The sequence below is a fragment of the Sprattus sprattus genome (genome assembly GCF_963457725.1).
Source record: "Sprattus sprattus genome assembly, chromosome: 11".
Taxonomy (NCBI): Eukaryota; Metazoa; Chordata; class Actinopteri; order Clupeiformes; family Clupeidae; genus Sprattus; species Sprattus sprattus.
Genome location: NC_137909.1, coordinates 6,985,489 through 7,004,874, shown reverse-complemented (window position 1 = coordinate 7,004,874; position 19,386 = coordinate 6,985,489). Strand labels below are relative to the sequence as shown.

The 19,386-nt window shown below is 40.6% G+C and overlaps 1 protein-coding gene across 1 annotated transcript; it reads left to right on the top strand.

Moving 5' to 3' along the window:
* The first annotated feature begins 2,876 nt into the window (after positions 1–2,876).
* Positions 2,877–16,989, top strand: rasa1b (RAS p21 protein activator (GTPase activating protein) 1b). The gene is made up of 25 exons (XM_080847040.1): positions 2,877–4,028; positions 4,562–4,714; positions 5,747–5,882; positions 6,029–6,099; positions 6,208–6,325; positions 6,461–6,492; positions 6,673–6,725; positions 6,826–6,976; positions 7,446–7,524; positions 7,877–8,000; positions 8,091–8,250; positions 8,546–8,633; positions 8,769–8,849; positions 8,962–9,119; positions 10,229–10,305; positions 10,671–10,846; positions 11,201–11,360; positions 12,384–12,526; positions 12,770–12,885; positions 13,006–13,092; positions 13,215–13,282; positions 13,978–14,066; positions 14,144–14,221; positions 14,416–14,550; positions 16,280–16,989. The coding sequence occupies exons 1-25, from the start codon at positions 3,559–3,561 to the stop codon at positions 16,361–16,363; spliced, it is 3,087 nt and encodes a 1,028-aa protein (XP_080703166.1). The 5' UTR covers positions 2,877–3,558; the 3' UTR covers positions 16,364–16,989.
* The last annotated feature ends 2,397 nt before the right edge of the window (positions 16,990–19,386 follow it).

The window sequence follows — 19,386 nt, the reverse complement described above, 5'->3', positions numbered from 1 at the left end:
TACGTACAGTAAATCCTCTTAACGTTTTGGATTTCGTCGCTGGATGATGTTTGTGGAAGTTTACAGTCCGTTGCAGGTGCGATAGCCCAGCAATATGTTATTAGGAGAGATGCTGCTTGATACTGAACCACCTCATCTTACTGCAGTGTGATGATGGTTGGTGCACAACAGGACAGAGGACGCGCGTCTTTAGATTGCTCTCAGTGCATCAGATGCACGGACTGAGGCGCAACTAAGGCAAATACAAATAATAAGCCCTTGATGGTATGGTGAAACGGACGCGGTTTTTTCTATATAATAATTTTCTCAACAATAATAGAATCGAATAAGCCATAAAAAAAGCATTAGGTGAATTGACGCATTTACATATAAGCAAAATAAAAGTTTGTAAGTTTAGAGTTGTATGTCATTATTTATGTAATCCAGACAGTTGTTTTCAATCTAATACATGGGGAAGACACTGTAGAGAACACCATAACACTTACATTTATTTCTGCCCTTACACTTGGAGGTCAGTGTGTTTCATTATCTATTCACTGGGTGCTCAAAGCCCATATGCAAGTGAGTTAGTGAGTGGCAGGATTTCTAATTATGCTGCTCTCACATAGGTCAGAAGCAGCAAATCTGTGTGTCTTCTCATTAACTCAAGATTGATGTTGAAATTACAGTGTTGCCTTTATTGACTCTTCGCTTCAGAAGGGCCAATGCTGATGCATTACTCTGGTCAGCACATAAATGCCTATTGAACACGCTCTGCATGCCATGGACTCAATGGGATAATGGCAGGTCCAATTTACTGGTACTACACTAAGAGCACTTGAAATGACTGGCTGTTGCTGATGGGATCAAGACATATTGAAAGATCTGCAGATTATAAAGTTTATATATAAAGAAAACAGGGCTATGGCAATTGTTTGGACATCCTCTCTTTGTCTGTCTCTGTCTGTCTGTTTATCTGTCTCTTTGTGTAATTCTGTTTCAGCCAATTACATAATTCAGTTTCTGCAAATTACACATTTAAAAAAGCACATCAACTAACCTATCCAAAGAGAATATATGTATACGAATCGGAGCAAACAACTGGAACCCATATACTGTATAGCCTCCATCTAATTTGCTCTAAATCCCCAGTATTACCACAGGGACAGGGCTCTGATTGCAAGAAACACTTTGAATACACAAAAGGAACATGAAGACCTGATGCATGAGGTGAGAAGGTGGGAGAGGTATCTTCAGTCAGACTGGAAAAATAGGTTAATAAGAATCAGAAGAGAGAATTCCCTCTGCTGATTCCCTTGCAGTGGTTAGGTTAAAGTGCTACACAGTATATTTCATTAAAAGTGACACATGAAGTTTGAAAGAGATGAGGTTGCTATTTTGGTATTAGGTTCTGTGTGTTGTTTACACAAATATGTAAGCTACCTGTTCCCTCTAATGACCTAAACCACAGTGGTATCCGCAGTTTAGATTTGACATTGAGGCTTTATCATTTTCTTTGGCACTGTTGGATAAATGCCCATCGGATACTTTCCGTACTATGGTTAAAAAAAAGGGACCTGTGCCATGTTCAGTTGTCAAAAGTTATGTTCATAATTGCTCAAATTCCAAGAGAAAGCCAGTGTTGAGTGTGTTTCTGTCTCCCCCTGCAGTTTTTCAGTAACTGTCAGTGTCAGACACTGCATGCTTGTATGTATACAGCATATGTATGTCTCATGTGTTTGTGTTAACAGAAAGACAGATTACATTACAATTCATTTATTTAAATGAAAGATCTCTATTCCTCCTCCTCCTCATCTATTACTGAACGACTCTTGATTAGGATTTTTGTCACGTCTAGTATGCGTAAGATATGTCCGGTCAGAATGTGGTATGAAGGTCATGCTAACATCACTGACCTTCATGCCTTGTCTCTTTAACTTGGGAGAATGTGGTAGGCTGAAAAGAGATGCACAGTCGTTTTTGAGATTCCTGGTAATTGAATTGCTTCTTCCATTCCCTGTTTCAACATGATTTTCTGCGAAGAAGTGCCATGAAAACTCACTCAAGTAGAAATCTTCCCCAATGGTACCATCTACTGGACAAAAACAAACTTGCACAAATCAAAGTCAACACTGAACTCCCATGACCTCAGAACTTAAATTAAGTATTTGTGGAAATAAACCATCAACGCATCTGTAACATTCAGCTGATGTCACCAAACAGATATGATCATTTACACCTTACTGCTTTGATTGTGATGATGGTCATGGTTTGGCGGCCATAATTAAATACACAGTTGGACACATTGATTTTTTTCACAGGAAAGTCTATAGCAGAATTTGTATTGCTTATTAAAGATGCAGGTCTAGTTGTCTATTGTTATTTAGGCAATTTGCTATATTAACCTAATTGCGCTAACAAGGAAACAAATTGTTACCTTTAGTTGAGCACTCTACTATGAGGTGCCGTTACCAATCCTGTGATATGGAACTGAAGCGGGATTGAAGAATTCATGTCAACCAACCTCTCTACTCAACCACTAAAAAATGTTGTAAAGAGTAGGCAAAGGATAAAACAATGTTCTTACTAGCTGTTTCACGTTTGAAAAAAAAAAAAAAGCAACTGACAACTATAAGACAACTATAAGAAGCCTAGCTATTCCTTTTGGTCACCCATAGCACAAACAAACAATATTCCTTGATAATGGCACGTGTTATCATAACTTGAATCCTACAGCCCGGGCTACAATGTGCACAGAAATGTTAGCTTAGTGATTTCCTTGCACAACTGTATTCAAACGGGCACGCGCGCTCTAAGGATAATACAAGAGGGAACAGGGGTAAGTAGAACTGGGAGGGAGGGTGCAGCCGTGACCGAATGACACCAGCTATGTTACAAGCCAGCTAAATGACTACGAGGTGGACACCTAAACGTCGAAAAAGCTGACCAGTGTGTCTATTTAAAAGTTTTGAGACATGTTCAAGAACATACGACTGGTAAGGCTCCCTGAAATGCAACGGATGCTGGAAAGAAACTTTGTCAAAACACAGAAGGCTTTGACCAGCTTCTGTTAACGGAGCGCACTGATTCAGTTGCACTAGGCTAGCTAGGTAGTAACTTTGCTAGCTACCTAGCTAGATAAATGGCGAAGTAAACTCAAGATAGCTAGCTAGCTAAGGTTAGCTGTGGGACAAGTGGACTGCACGTCCAGCTGACGTTGGGAGAGAAAACAAGGCGACGTTGACAAATATGTTGCCGCGTAAAATGTTGCTTTAACACTATAGTTTTAATAGTGCAAACTTGGCAGCTGGACTGACATTTATCATGAAGACTTAAATTGAGGTCCCGTGTACTTGCTATTGCAAGTATCACCTAGGAAGCTATCTAGCTAACGGGCTCACTACAAGTAGTTAGCTGTTACACTGAGTGAGGAACGTTAGCTGCTGAAGTGGAGAGATTGTTTCGGAGTTGTTTAAAAGTTGTCAAAGTTTAGGGAGAAAGTACTGCGAGTGGTAGAGAGGAGGGACCGGTTTCCCCACTTAAAATAACTAACTTATTGAAACGTTTTTACGAAAGAAAATGATGGCAACAGAGGACTGTGGCGAGGAGACGGACCCTGCTTCGCTGGTGACACAGATAGATGGCGCAGGAGTATTGGACACAGCCCGACTTGCGTTTTGTCCAAAGCCCAGGATGCGGATGCCGGAGACGGGCCCGACCTTAGCTATGGACACTAACCGCACCTTGGGGTCACCAGAAGTGTCCCATCGGATGTCGTTAGACTGGTCAGTTGGGGTGGAATCGAAACCGGGAACAGTATCACAGATTAACAAAGATGGGAACAGGGTGGCAGAGTTCCCATCGGAGGGAATTGGTGGTCAGATATTACCCAACACTGCAAGTCCGGATGGGAGCGCTGCCCTTCCCTTGGTGCCACCGCCCCGCACTTGTGGGATATTGGGAACAGTGGATGAAGGCGATGGACTGGACTGCCAGGAATACGAAGAAGAGGAAGTTGTCTTCTCCCTCACCGCCCCTCCACTTAATCAGTAAGTTCATTTTCAATTTTAATTAAGTCAGTCCTCCATGCTCATAAATCCTAATTAGTGACCATAGTTTAAAATACTCCGTGGTTTGTTAGTATAATTTATGTGGTGGGGATGTTCACTCTAGTGTTGCTAAAACATGACCAAGAAACGATTTGAAGTGGCGTGCAGGTTGTAAGGATACAGAGCCTGAAAGTAACAATCGATTTGTGGTTTCCACGAGGATTAGGGAGGGATTTAGGATTTAGCCCATTACATCTGAAAACTCGGATCTCAGGGCCAACTGCTTAAATCCTGCATTTGTGTCTAGAGGTTATTATTATTATTAGATGCGAAATAGTTGTTATAGTTGTTGCTGCTGCTGCTGCTGCTCTTGTTGATACTGCAGTTAATTCGACTGTCAGTTGGATAATGACTACTGGGCAATTATGAATTCCTATCTTATATTTGTATATCTTATATATGTTGCACTAGACTAATCAGATGGTTAGGAAACTAGCGTTTATCTCAGATTATTATGATCCTTATTATGACAGGTGGTATCATGGGAAACTAGATCGGACCATGGCTGAGGAGCGGTTGCAGCAGGCCCGGAACCCTGGCAGCTATCTCATCAGGGAGAGCGACCGGCGGCCTGGCTCCTTTGTGCTCTCCTTCCTCAGCATGACCAATGTGGTGAACCACTTCAGGTACAGCTGCACATGAACCTTATGCATTCACATAATGCACAGACGCACGCACACACACACACACACACTTTCTCACACACACACACACACACGCACACACACACACACACACACACACACACACACACACGCACACACACACACACACACACACACACACACACACACCCCTGCACGCACCCACATCAGAGCAAGGCCACACATCAAGTGTTATGCGTATCAGATCCACAAATATCTATCTATAAATCCAGAAATCTCTGTGTGTCTGTCTGTCTGTCTGTCTGTCAGTCAGTCTGTCTAGGGCGTATCTCCCTGACGTTAGTTACGTTAGTTATGAGATTTTGCATGTAGCTTACGCATGTCATGAACCTGTGCATCCTTGATTTTGAAGATTTCTGAATTCATAGTTTGCGACATATTTGTATTTTATCTTTTGCCGTAGGCACTATGGGTAGTGAGGCACTATGGGTAGTTTAGTAATTCAGAGAAAGAGGGGCGGACCCGCGCGACGTGAATGATGTCATAGAACAGTCGTCGTCATATATGTTACCCCAGCTGATGCGTATGGGCCTGGCATGTAACCAACTCTCATTACCATGTTAAGTAGTATTGTAGTATATTGTAGTTTGATGTATTTGTATAAGAGTTAGCTTTCTATTCAACGTTGCTGGTTAGCCTAGACCAGTGACCATGCGTTCATGCATCTACTGACGCAATGAGAAGAGGTTTTCCGATGTGCAAATATGTCTTGCTATTACACTACCCAACAGCTACACCTACGTCTGCTAACACTACAGAATGCATAATTCCTACGGGCACTGCACAAGTATAGTATATTTTACAACGTCTTGCTGTTACTTTGTGGCATAGGTAGAAAAGCACTGGAAAACATAGCCTAACAACATCTACATCCATGGTATCGTAAGCAGCTTAGTATAAGAAGGCCAGTTAAATGTCAGTTTAAGTTTAATGGCTACATCTTAACATGTATGTTTTTGTAATCTGTAATTTTCTGATATTTTGCCTGTGCAGGATTATTGCCATGTGTGGAGACTATTATATAGGAGGCAGACGGTTCTCCTCCCTGTCCGACCTGATTGGCTATTACAGCTATGTTTCCTGTTTGCTTAAAGGAGAGAACCTCTTATATCCAGTGGCGCCTCCAGAGGTAAATGTTTCATTTTTCAGTGAGTGCTGTAAGGTCTATGGGCAAAATGACAGTATTTTGTGAGCCATGTTGTGTATTTATAAAACTATTTGTGTTACTTAACTGTATGTGGAGGTTCAGTAAAGAACTACTATGTTATATTATAGCCAGTGGAGCATCGCAGAAGAGTGCGAGCAATATTGCCATACACCAAAGTGCCTGAAACTCCAGAAATCAGGTAAGACATTCTGCATGGGACAACATGTCATTGCTGTCTTATATAATACTTTGACAAAAAATAAATCACTAAAGGGCACACAAATGATTCGAATGATGGCTTTTGTAGTTTCCTGAAAGGAGACATGTTTATCGTTCACAATGAACTGGAAGACGGTTGGATGTGGGTGACCAATGTTCGCACTGATGAGCAGGGGTTGATTGTGGAAGATCTAGTGGAGGAAGTGGTTTGTAATTTCAGTGTTTTCTGTTCACCAAATTTACCACTGCCTTTTTGCTTAGTGCTCGGTATTACACTAAAGTGCACTTCTTTTTTACAAGGCAGATCATTGTTTATTTAACATGGCATTTTTATTTTTAAGGCAAAAGAAGAGGATCCACATGAAGGAAAAGTGTAGGTGTTCTTTTTTTTTTTTTTTTTTGGTATATAGTATAATTTATACTGATGAAATATGAAAGGATATGGTTGTGTGAGGCATTTAGTGGTCAGTCTGATGTTTACTGACTTGCTTCAATGTTAAATAGTTTGAGTGTTTTTGGTTGCTCTACTTTGACCATGGCTGTATCTCTACAGTTGGTATCATGGCAAGATCAACAAGCAAGAAGCCTACAACCTACTTATGAATGGTAAACCATTTGAGCAAATTCAGTATACAAACTTGCTATCAAAATATACTGTTGTTCAATCACTAAACTGACCTTGGATACACCTGTGTTTCTGGTTCAGTTGGGCAGGTGTGCAGCTTTTTAGCGCGGCCTTCAGACAGCACCCCAGGGGACTATTCTCTCTTCTTCCGAACCAATGAGAGCATTCAGCGTTTCAAGATCTGCCCCACGCCCAGCAACCAGTTTATGATGGGTGGAAGATATTACAGCAGGTCAGAAGCACTGGTGATTCTAAGAACTCTTTTAGATAGGAGCTGTTCTGACCTGAGCAGGGTTTATGACGTCAAAAATGGTAAAATGGGTTATTGTAAGGTGTCAAGGTTTAGCAGATTTTTTGGACGGGTAACTCGCTGTCACCTTATATCAATTTACTTTCAAATGACAGGAAGTTAGTTTCTTTTTCTAGCGGTTTGCTCCTTTACCCTTTAGTGCGCTGTATGAAAACTAGAATGAAAGATTATCTCTGAAGCATCATTATTAGTTAATTGTTGTGTGTACTGCGTAGATGACCGTTAGAAAAGGCAAGGTTTCAGACAGAAGGATAAAAGTGGTTGTGAGTTTGCTTTGCACATTACTGTTTCTCTTTTGCACGTATTGTTATTGTGTTGCTGTTTATCATGATGCTGCAGTTAATGCAGCACAGTTTATTCTGATGGGGTGACATTTGTCTCTGGTCTACAGTATTGATGCCATCATTGACCACTACAAAAGGGAGCAGATTGTAGAGGGCTACTACCTGAGAGAGCCTGTGTCTGTCCAGGTAAGTCACAGACCTTCATCTAATCATGAGCAAACAGGCCTGTGTCTGTCCAGGTAAGTCACAGACCTCCATCTAATCATGAGCAAACAGGCCTGTGTCTGTCCAGGTAAGTCACAGACCTCCATCTAATCATGGGCAGACAGGTCCTAAATTCATATTTGTTTCCTCTGAGCCACCAACACCCCAGTTCCTATCATTTTTTCAGGACCTGAAGTAGTTTTAGTCGTTATTCTATTGTCCATCAGGGTATCTGTTTAATTAATGAAGCTAAGTTCATTTGTTTCTCTTTTTTTGATTCATTAATTGATTGATGATTGATTGATTGATTGATTTTTTTCACACTGTTCCCCAGCACCAACAGCATTTGCTGTCTGATATCATGGATGGCAAAGAAATCTACAACACCATTCGCAGAAAGACAAAAGATGCCTTCTACAAGAACATTGTGAAGAAAGGATATCTCCTCTTCAACAAAGGTATTTGGACTTGTTGAAGTCCTAACGAATGTCTCCACAGAAGAGACAAACGTTCTCTGAGCTCTCACCCCCGTGTGTGTGTTCCACCAGGCAAAGGAAAGCAGCGGTGGAAGAACCTCTACTTCATCCTGGAGGGGAATGACTCCCAGCTCATCTACTTTGAGAGTGAGAAGCGTGCCACTAAGCCCAAAGGGCTGATTGACCTCAGCGTGTGCTCCGTTTATAATGTCCATGACAGTATGTTTGGCAGGTGAGGCCCACACCTCCACTCTAGCCAGTGATTATTCACATGGTTGTGTGTTTGACTTGACATTGCCTGTTATATTTTAGAGATGGATTATGTTTATGACCACATCCTTATAACACACCGTAGGATGTTTTCAAACATATACATTCAGTGTTTAAATATTAAGTCTTTTTGGTTCTTAAAACAGAAATATGCTGTATTTATATTTTAGTGTCTCTGTGTATGTGCTTTTTATTGATAGGGCCAATGTTAATGACTAATCTGCGTGCATGGCAATGGCATTTGTCTTTTTTCCAAGGCCAAACTGTTTCCAGTTGGTTGACCAGCACTTTAGTGAAGAGCAGTACATCTTCTACTTTGCAGGAGAGACTCCTGAGCAAGCACAGGTGAGCTCTGGTTTCATGCGTCTCTGGTGATGTATCAAACAAACAAACCAGCTTTCCCTTGAGGATATATATGTATGGGGCTGTTTATATTTTGTATAATCTTTTTTTTTTTTTTTTTTTTTTTTTACTTCACAGGACTGGATGAAGTGTTTGCAAACCTTCTGCAACAACCTCAAGAAACCTGCTCAGCCCTCCTCGAACAAGCGCCTGCGTCAGGTAACCAGTCATCCTCACCATCATTCAGATTGCCTGTGGCTCCCCGGGGGGTTGACCGTTTGCTGCTGGTAGTATCTCACGTGCTGCTCTTTCATCTCTTCTGCCGTTTCAGGTCAGCAGCTTGCTCCTGAACGTTGAGGAGGCTCATAAATTACCCAGCAAGCATTTCAACAACGCTTACTGCAACATTTGCCTGAACAGCGTCCAGGTGGCCAAGACCCATCCTCGAGAGGGCCTGAACCCTGTGTGGACTGAGGAGTTTCTCTTTGAGTAGGCTCATTAATATTCACCATCCAGCTTTCCCTCTCCCTCTAAGGTTCTGCCTCTCACACATTATTTAGAAGATGAGTTCATCAGGGTGGAGATAAATCACTGACGTGAAAAATGAATGGGGGAAATAGGAGGGAATCCATAACCGTAAACATGGCAGATTTGTAACTGGAATGTACTGTATGTGTTTAGTTGGAGACCTCATAACTGAGGTTTCTCCTCTGCACATACTGTTTATTTCCACTGCTGCCATAGTAATAGCTGTGCTGTGCAATTTGGTGCATGTGCGCAGTGAGCAAGTCAACACAAAGAAAGTCTTATTTTTAGCCTTATTTGAAAGGTTGGGGGAACAATGTTCACACCGTCAGATTCAAACGTGGGTTCACGTGATGTACTTTTGATATCTGTTTGACCATCCTATGGTCTGTGGAGTTATGGATATCTCCCCATTCATTTAGTTAGGAGCCTGATCTTGTTTGCCTGAAATAGCTGCCCAGAGGCATTGCCAAGATTGCTGCTGTGTAACGAGACTTGCCTAAAAGGACCGTCCACACAGTCACACAATGATTTATGATTACAGTTATAAAGTTAAACAAATGGAAGACTCTTGGGTTTCTTGAGTGCCACTCTAGTGGAACTCCAAATGGCCATGGCACTTGGGCAATCCACAACAAGGATTCTGGTTGTCCACAAATGTAGGCTGTAGCATTTCTATATTACTGCTTCTTCTGCAACTGCACCTGCAGTGTTTACCATGATTCTTAATCCCGACCTGTCAAAAATAGCCGATTAAACTGATTAAATCGGCACAGTGTATATTCCCTATTTGAGGGAGACTTCCACATGACACTTAAATTGTTTAAAATATCTTGATACATTGTTTTCATTAAACACTAAAGGGGGATTTTATATGTGCAATATATTTGAGGCCAATGATTACTAGAGCCTCATTCCACACTTATGGTAAACCAAACAGATCAACCATGTTTGGGAATGTAAAAACTGGCAGTGCATTGTTTTCTTTTTTTATTATTTGATCCCTTTGTTTGCACGGATTATATAAAGAGTAACTCAATTACTTCTCTGTCCTTCATTACACCCTCCCTCAGTGACCTCTCAAGTGACATCAACAGATTTGAGATCAGTTTGAGCAACAAGACCAAGAAGAGCAAGGAGAGTGATATCTGTGAGTATCTCATCTGACACCATGTTTCCCATTTACTGATCAAGGGTTGTTTTGGAAGAGCCACATTTTTTCATGGATTTTAATTTGATCTGGAGGTGGTGGATGTCACAAACAGTGTGTTTTGAACTAGCAACAGTTAAACAGCTTCTAGAAAGCCTTCCAAGAAATTGCATGGAGTGGGTGGCTCCAAGGAATGTTGTGCTTGTACCATTGTAGTTTTTAATATCCCATCTTTGGATCCTGCTTTCCTGTGTTTAGCTGTGTCTGTGTGTGTCAGGACTGTTTTCCGTTAGATCATGGATCCACCCTTCCCATTTTTACCCTCACCCCCTCTCCATTACCCCCACCCTTCTCCATTACCCCAGTGTTCATGGTCTGCCAGCTGTGCCATCTGCAGCGGGGTAAGATGATTGATGAGTGGTTCCACCTGAGCTCGCACGTGGCTCTGAAGTCGGGCACGGAGACCGGCTCGCTCAGGGTCCGCGCCCGCTACTCCATGGAGAAGATCATGCCGGAGGAAGAGTACAATAACTTCAAAGAGGTAACAGACTCCCCTCCCTCCTGATGTGTGCTCATCTCCACACCCTTGACCTGGTCTAGTACTTTTTCCAGTTTAGCTCTTCTTATTTTCAGCCATGATCTGTCTTTATTGTAGTTTGCTACAGTTTGTTTTGTATAGAGATAGGTAATCTATTATGCAAGGTTGAGTTCCTGTGCTCATGGTTGCCTGCCTGACTGAATGAATCAGACAGTAACCACATTACACAATACCCACATGAAATACTCTATGCGTGTTTTGAGTGATGCCAATTATACTGGTTTTATCATAGTCCTATAATAGTGATATAATCATGACTCTTTATGGGTAGTAACATGTGTTTAAATGGGCCAACAGCTGATTCTGTTGAAAGAGTTCCATGTGATCAATGCACTGGCCCACGTGTGTGGGCAGGACCGCACGCTCCTGGCCAGCATCCTTCTGCGCATCTTCAGACACGAGAAGATGGAGGCTCCCCTACTCAGGGCGCTCAATGACAAGGAGATAAGCATGGAAGGTATGCTGCCCTTTTACCTACCATAGGCACCTGAAGACTACAACATTCAAAATGCTTTGCAGCAAGGGCGGGGTGATTGCTGTCCCTAAGTGGTGTGTGTGCGTAGTACACCAGCGTTCGGAGAGAATATCAAAGAAAAATTCTGAAATAAAGTGGCACTTTAGAATATATTGATCTATTTATTCATACATAATGACTCTGACCCACTTCTTACAGAGGGCACTGTTTCTACTAGGATTATTTTTCAGTAGCAGTGCTGTTGTACAAGCATAAAAGAGCCTACGGCCCTCGACCCCCAGTGCTTTTCTTTTATAGAAGAGAAATAAAAGTAGTAAAGAATTACTAAAATGACATACGTACAGACAAGTGTTATTTAAAATCATATTTAGTTTATTTGTGTACTGAGTACTATGCACAGTTGAATAGAAATGTACTGTACAATGATGTAGGCCTACACTGATGGTGCCAGGGGCAATGGGGTGCTCAGGAACCACAGGAACCACCCCCCATTCTGAGTCAAATATGACTTATTCCCCCCAATATATCACTGGAAACAACTGTAACTTCAGTCATATGAATACATCATAGTAATTTTACTAATGTGAAAAACGCTTTTGTGGGTGTAGTGTAGTGGTTAACTCTGAGAGATTGTGGATAGCTCTTTGTTTTGTACAAGCAATGTTTTTTGTCAGATTTGGACATTGTAACATGAATATGAACCATTTAGGCTTAACATTTATATCTCAATGTTTAACTACACCACTGATATTATAATCACTTGCTGAACCTCTGGCTGGCGGTAGTTATTTGCCCCTTACATTAGACCAGCAGCGTTAACCTATAATATCTTTAGCTTCTTAACAAATGTAATTGCATGTTTCGTCACCACTGTTGAATGCTTATAGTGGAACACTGTGCTAAATGCTGAAGGCTAATTTGGCATCCTTTTATAGCTTAGAGAAGAACTAGCAGATATGGAGTAAGTATTTCTGTGTACAGTTTATCCCTTTATATATATTTCAGATGAAGCTTCCACACTCTTTCGTGCCACAACACTGGCGAGCACACTTATGGATCAATATATGAAGGCCACGGCGACTGCATTTGTGCACCATGCACTCAAAAACACCATCCTAAAGATTATGGAATGCAAACAGTCCTGTGAGGTGGGTACTTGTCCCTGAAGAATAGCGAATACGTTCTTCAAAATATATCAAGGTACCTTTAGCAATGGCACCAGTCTTGGCAAACTGAATGGTGTCCAAAGATAAGTTTGATCTTTCTTCACTCTTTGATACTGATATCTGTCATGATCAGCTATTGCGCTTCCTACTTTTGCTCTTCGAGCCATTCCATGCTCTTAAAGCACTTATTTATAACTGTCTTTACTGAAATGTTTTCCAATTCAGCTAAATCCCTCAAAGATGGAGAAGAATGATGATCTTAATGTGAATTTGACCCACCTCTTGAGTCTTGTGTCTGAATTGGTGGAGAAGATTTTTATGGCTGCTGAGATTCTTCCTCCGTAAGTAGACCACATTCTAAATCCTTTAAATGTTCATGCTTGGTCACATATGTTGGTTACAGAACTGTCGGGACACCTATGTAATTGACCCTTTGCTTGGATGTCTGTTTTCTCCCACAGGACCCTGAGGTTCATTTATGGTTGTTTACAAAAATCTGTTCAACAGAAATGGCCACTGAATGTCACAATGAGAACAAGAGTTGTGAGGTAAGCATTTATTTGATTAGGACTTGTCAGTGTTCTTATGATTTTAATTCTATTTTCCCCCATGTTATTTCTGCCAGGTCTTTCACAACCAGTTGTCTAAAAAACGAATCTTTCTTTGGCAGTGGGTTTGTCTTCCTGAGGCTGATCTGTCCTGCAATTGTCAACCCTAGAATATTTAACATAATCACTGGTAAGTAGGGGTGTAACGATTCACTGATACAAATTGGATCTGGTTTTAACATTAAAGATGCGACTACATCAATACGCAGACTCCTGGATCGATCTAAATGTACTATGAAACTGAAGTTACAAATCAGATGCTGCTAAGTCTACTTTAGTAGCCTTAGCTGCTGTGGAAGACCTTACGTTACAAATCATGTTGCTTTCAAAATAATTATGTCCACTGATTCGCTAATAAATGTGCACAGTTCCTCGTGTTGACCTTTTGCGAGAGTATCGTTAGCGTTATGTCACTGATATATACTACAATGGTCAGTGCCTTAATTACACCCATTCACAATAAACTGGTAGCAAAATCATGTGGAAAGGACACACTACGATGTCTTCAGTCGAAGATTCAACAATGATTTGGTTATAATAGCGTTACACAAACGGTAACCATCGTTTTATTCATGCCACTGATTCCAACAGTGCATGCTGCTTAACATGAACACTGCCTTGCAATGTGTGTATGTAGTAAACTGGTTTATTGCAGTATATTGGAAGAAGTCTTCTCTTCAGTGAGTCTATGGGCTGTGACCATCTAACATGACCTACTCCCACACAGCAGATCATAGATTCCTCTTATCCTGCCACTCTCATGTCTCTTGAAGAATTTGATTACATGAAACAAGTCATTAACCATTGCATTCATGTTACTTGAAGATCCTCCCTCACCTACTGCCTCACGGACCCTTACTCTGGTAGCCAAAGCTGTGCAGAGCCTGGCCAATCTGGTCGAGTTTGGAACCAAGGTACCACATCCTTCTGCCTCTTTCAGTCGCGTATAGATCCAGATCAAGCTTTTTAATCTTCTGAATTGTTGATACAGGAGCCATATATGGAGGGGGTGAACCTTTTCATCAAGAGCAACAAGGACAGAATGATCATGTTTCTGGATGAGCTTGGGGTAGGTCAATCATATTGACTCAAACTGAAAACAAGTCTCATTTTCTCTCCCTCTTGCTCTTTGTTACCGAATCATTACCTGGAAGATGTCTAAATACTATTTTTTTTAAATAACTTTGACCTTTGACTTTGACCAAATAATTCTCTGACACCTTCAAACTAAGGTTCAAACTTGTATTTTGTTTTAATGTGTAGAATGTTCCTGAACTACCTGACACTACAGAGCACTTTACAACGGACTTGCCGCGGGACCTGGCTGCACTGCACCAGCTGTGTGTCAGCCACTCCGATGAGCTGCGCACCCTCAGCAACGAACGTGGAGTCCAACAGGTGTCCACACTTCTTTCTGATTTCTTTTGTGGGACTTCAGTGTCTAATGCAGCCTTTTAAAATGTAGAATGTTCACATGTGGAAGTAGATTTATACACAAATCTGGTAGAGCATGTATATTATGTCGAGAATGGAAAAGGATTAATGGAAAATCTGTATTTACAAGTATATAATAGACTATACAAAACTATATATTTACTATAGAAGACAATTCAAATAGTTGTCAACTGATATAATAGTAAATGAGTTGGTCTTACATCATTAAAGGTGCATTAAGGATTAATAGCTATTCGCTAAAGGTATGCTAGCAGCTAAAACTAACGAAATCTCTTGAAATGTGCTGACTGACATTATGACAAACTAATTACTCAACGACTGTCCTTACACAGTCAAACATCAATCATGTGCAACACAAGACTAAGCAAGACGGCAAATAAGCTACTTACTAGATCGGCAGAAGGTAATCAAAGTCAGGTCGGCGGGCATCGGCAGGCAAAACTACAGAAGGCAGTTATATGCCTATCGACCCTGCTATGCCATTGGCACGGACGCAATTCTCCATATTAAAAGTCATTGTAGCGCCCCAATTTTTTAAACTGTTATTTTAAGGTTAAACTGCTTATCCTAACCCTAATCCTGAAGCATAATTGTTGCATATTGTGCCTTTAAGCACGTTGTAGTTCTCATGAACTAGCTCATTAGACATAGAAAGAAAGGTTCTTTCTAGATCTGTTGAGTAGCTAGAGTACGTCACTTTGCTGTAATGAGCAAAAGAAAAGATCTAAAAATGACTGTACAACACCAGCATGACCAAAAGCATTTTAATCTAGGAGCATTTCACCTAACCTTGACCTCTGCTAAGTGACTCATCAACTGCATTGCAATGATACAGAGTTGACCCTCACGGGAGTTCATCTGCATACTGGCATTTGAAAAGGAAACGGGTCAGCTGTGTGGAAGGAGATTTTAGTTCAAAACCCGGCGTTGAGCAACGTGAGCCATGGCTGCTAGCACTCTAAAATTCCTGAACTTACATCTAAATGATGATATTGAATTTTGGTGGTCGTATCCATATCAACAATTGTTTTGTCACTAATTTGCTATGTTGGTGAAATTGGCCTAAACTTTAGACTTTGATACATATTAGCGAAATGGACATCGATATTGACTGTGATAGCCACTGTTTGCCCATGGTACGTGGATTAGAAAAACAAGAAAGCTGCTTATATCCTAACCAACTTTCGTCACTGACGAAACGCTGAATGTAAATACTGTGTGATGATGAACCCACTAGATTATGCTACACCACTGAATAAGCCAATAAGCTATTCCATAAAATAAGGTACAATGACATGAATTTAGCTTGGTCTGTTTGTTTTATAATACCTACACGTGACAAAATCCCATTAAAATTGGCCATTCACACAGCCATGTATTAACTGCTGAAATTTTGCTGAGCAAGCCAAATGGAACTTTAAGAGATGTGACCAAAAGTAGGAATGGACGAAATTCACGAAATTTGGCGTGAATCAAACGAATATAGTGACTATGCAGTGTGTCAAATGTCATGAACATTGCACACTTTACATCACAACAGTGGCTGTCATAATTAGATTGTGTGTGTGTGTGTGTGTGTGTGTGTGTGTGTGTGTGTGTGTGTGTGTGTGTGTGTGTGTGTGTGTTCTGGCACTCACAAACCAAACTCTCCCTTTTTTTTGCATATTTGCAGCACATCTTGAAAAAGCTTCTGGCAATCACTGAGCTTCTTCAACAAAGGCAAGATCACTACGCACCTTCCAACAGCAGCAGATAGGAGGCACCATTGTCTCTTCCCCACCACTTGACCAAACTGTCCCGTTATCCAAAAGACACTGTCTCACACAGACACTATGCAAAAGCGATAGCAGGGGAGCAGAAAGGGTCTTTGTGACTGTTAAGCCATGGGTACACGCATCTCAAAGATATCTATTTCCAAAGTGTATCCTGGTCCATGTATGATATTTGAAATGTCGTCAAAGACAGGCCATGGGCCACAATGCTTTATGTATGGCATATGACTGATTCCTGATTATGACAATGTATACACAAGTGCCGAGACCAGCTCTTAATTAACTATGTTATTTTGTGTTTTATATCTGTTTTATAGAGGAAGGGTATATTGCAAAAGAAGGCATTTTGTATCAAAACAATAATCCTGTTGTAATCAAGATATCAAACTAGATGAACTGTTAAAGACCTAAGATTATTGAAGATTTTTTAAAATACTTTTTTCAATTATATTTTTGAGTCTTCTACAAATTTGAATTCTCTCATATGATGACGTATAATGACAGGAAGCCTAAGCACAAAGATACAGAACTCCTTGAAATGCACAGTATGACAGAAATGAAATGTCTTCTATCAGGAATGCATGCACCCATTCTGCTTTTTGTAAAATATTCTATGATCTTTTTTGTAATGTATTTGGAAATAAATCTGAGTGCAATCTTTTTCAATCAAACCCAATATTTGTTGTATTTCTATGTATTCATATGAAAATGTACTGGTTCACATTTTTTTTTTAACTGATTATACATTATAAGAATTCTTAAGTAATGCTCTAATCTGTGAATCTGGGATGTCAAATATGGCTACAGTATTTAGCAGACGCTTTTGTCCAAAGTTTAAAACGGACATTAGAAAACAGATCAATATAAAACATTTAAATAAAACTTTTCAAAAGGCAGTAATACTACAATATTAGATACTCTTTATTATAATTGAATTATGTATCATTATAATAATAATCTTAATTATTATTATTACTACCAAAATAGTGAGAACTGGATATATGTGGATATGGTGAGTGAGGAGAGGAGCCTCTAAAACCAAACCATCCCAGCAGAGCCAGACCAGAGATCAGCCTTTTAAAATACCAGAACTAAGACTATAGAGTAGGCCTCCAGCAAATTAATTAATTAATTAGACAGATAATAGTTAAAATGGTGAGTTTTTAAGCACTTTTTAAAATATACCAATAGCATATTTGCAGCCAAAAATAGGGCCAAAAAACTAAGTTTCAATTGCTTTAATAGATTTGTTTTAGACAGTGTTCATTCATATTATACCTCTTTTTTACTTACTCAACTAGTCTGCTCCTGATGGGCTAACAAGATTAAATTTGCCACCCCTTTATATGAACGTATTTTAAAGTATGGGGCAAAAATGCCTTTTAAAAGACAAATGTATTACATTTGTTGATAAAGCAGTTAGCTGTACATCTCCGAGATCCAAGGCTATATTTGTAAGGTACAGTGAGGGATTTAATGGCCTCTTGAAAGGGTGAGCTCCCACAGGTGCTTCTCAGTTGCACACCTAGAAGATGGCTACGCATATTTTCTTGCGCTGCCAAAATGATCCCAAGTTACTCTCACTACCTCTGGAATGGAGACCTACACTCTGGTTGGTGGACCTGCTACTCTGTTCAGTTAACACCTAGTGGTTTATTCATACAGACATCTATAGCCCTTCTCTTAATTGGTAGCACAAAGGGAGGCAACCTGCAGCAAATGTTGTGCAGGATAATGCTACATTCGGTATCTACTCCTATTTGTGTTGATAACTGCTGAGGAGTGAGAGACCTCATATATTTTATACATACTGTTGGATAGCAGCCAAGCTCAGGCTTATTGTATCCAAAAATCCAAAATTGAAAGCCCAAGTAGAAAGTGAGCGTGGGTAACCAACACACAATGAGGGTGTGGATTTCAGCAGGGGAGGTGGCAAAGAGCCATGTGCCTTTTTTTTTGGTTCCTTAGAGCTGCCAATTCTTCCATGAGCCTCCTCAACTCTGGAAGATTGGACCTCTAAGACTGAAGTAGATGTGTGTCCGGGGGTGTTTATGCGATGATTCGTCAGCTTAAGAGTTTATCCAGTATGTTGAGTTTGGCCAGAATGTGGAGCTCTTAGGATGAAAGGTCAGAAATAAATCACGGCATGAAGGCATTTGATGTTGTCCAAGTCTTCGAGGCAGAGAGGGGGATCACCTGCTTGGACAGATCGTAATTATGGGGCCTGGACAGAAAAGGGCCTTAGTAGGATTTATTCACTTATGTATGTCTCCAAAGAGGCTCCACGATGACAGCCTGTTTCTGCAGTCAGTGGTGTCCCAGGGTTGCTGAAAGCCGATCCGAAGATTCAAAGCGGACTTGCATGGTTGAGTCCATTGACCCATAAAGCCTTGCCAGGGAAACTGGTTAATCCAAAGACAACTTTAGCCACAGGCACTTCTGTCAGTCTCCAGTTTGTCCCCAAGGCTCTGCCTGAGGCCTGGTTCCTAGTAGATTACACAACAAATGTAATGGCTGTGCAGAGCCAGCTTGGACAAGAATGATACGCCACCCTTTTATAGTGATGCTCACATCACTTTGGGCCACAGAGTGCTGTGAAGCTTAGCCTCAAATTACATGTAAAGAAAAAGCACTGAACAGGTTTTACAGTTTACATTACAGTTCTAGTATACAGAGATATACTCACACTGAACAGACATTACAGTTTACATTACAGTTCTAGTATACAGAGATATACTCACACTGAACAGACATTACAGTTTACATTACAGTTCTAGCATACAGAGATATACTCACACTGAACAGACATTACAGTTTACATTACAGTTCTAGTATACAGAGATATACTCATACTGAACAGGCTTTACAGTTTACATTACAGTTATAGTATATACTCCGTACAAGGGACACAAGGGCAAAATGCTCCCATCAAGCTGTTTGACTATATAAACTGAAGGGTTTGAGGCCAAGTGACCACAGTACACATTGCCACACAAAGTGAGGGTTG

Excerpts from the sequence above, each read along its gene's own strand:
- rasa1b (XM_080847040.1), top strand. The coding sequence starts at position 3,559 with ATGATGGCAACAGAGGACTGTGGCGAGGAGACGGACCCTGCTTCGCTG. Across the intron at positions 4,029-4,561 it reads ACCGCCCCTCCACTTAATCA|GTGGTATCATGGGAAACTAG; the intron begins GTAAGTTCATTT and ends TTATTATGACAG. Across the intron at positions 10,847-11,200 it reads AGTACAATAACTTCAAAGAG|CTGATTCTGTTGAAAGAGTT; the intron begins GTAACAGACTCC and ends ATGGGCCAACAG.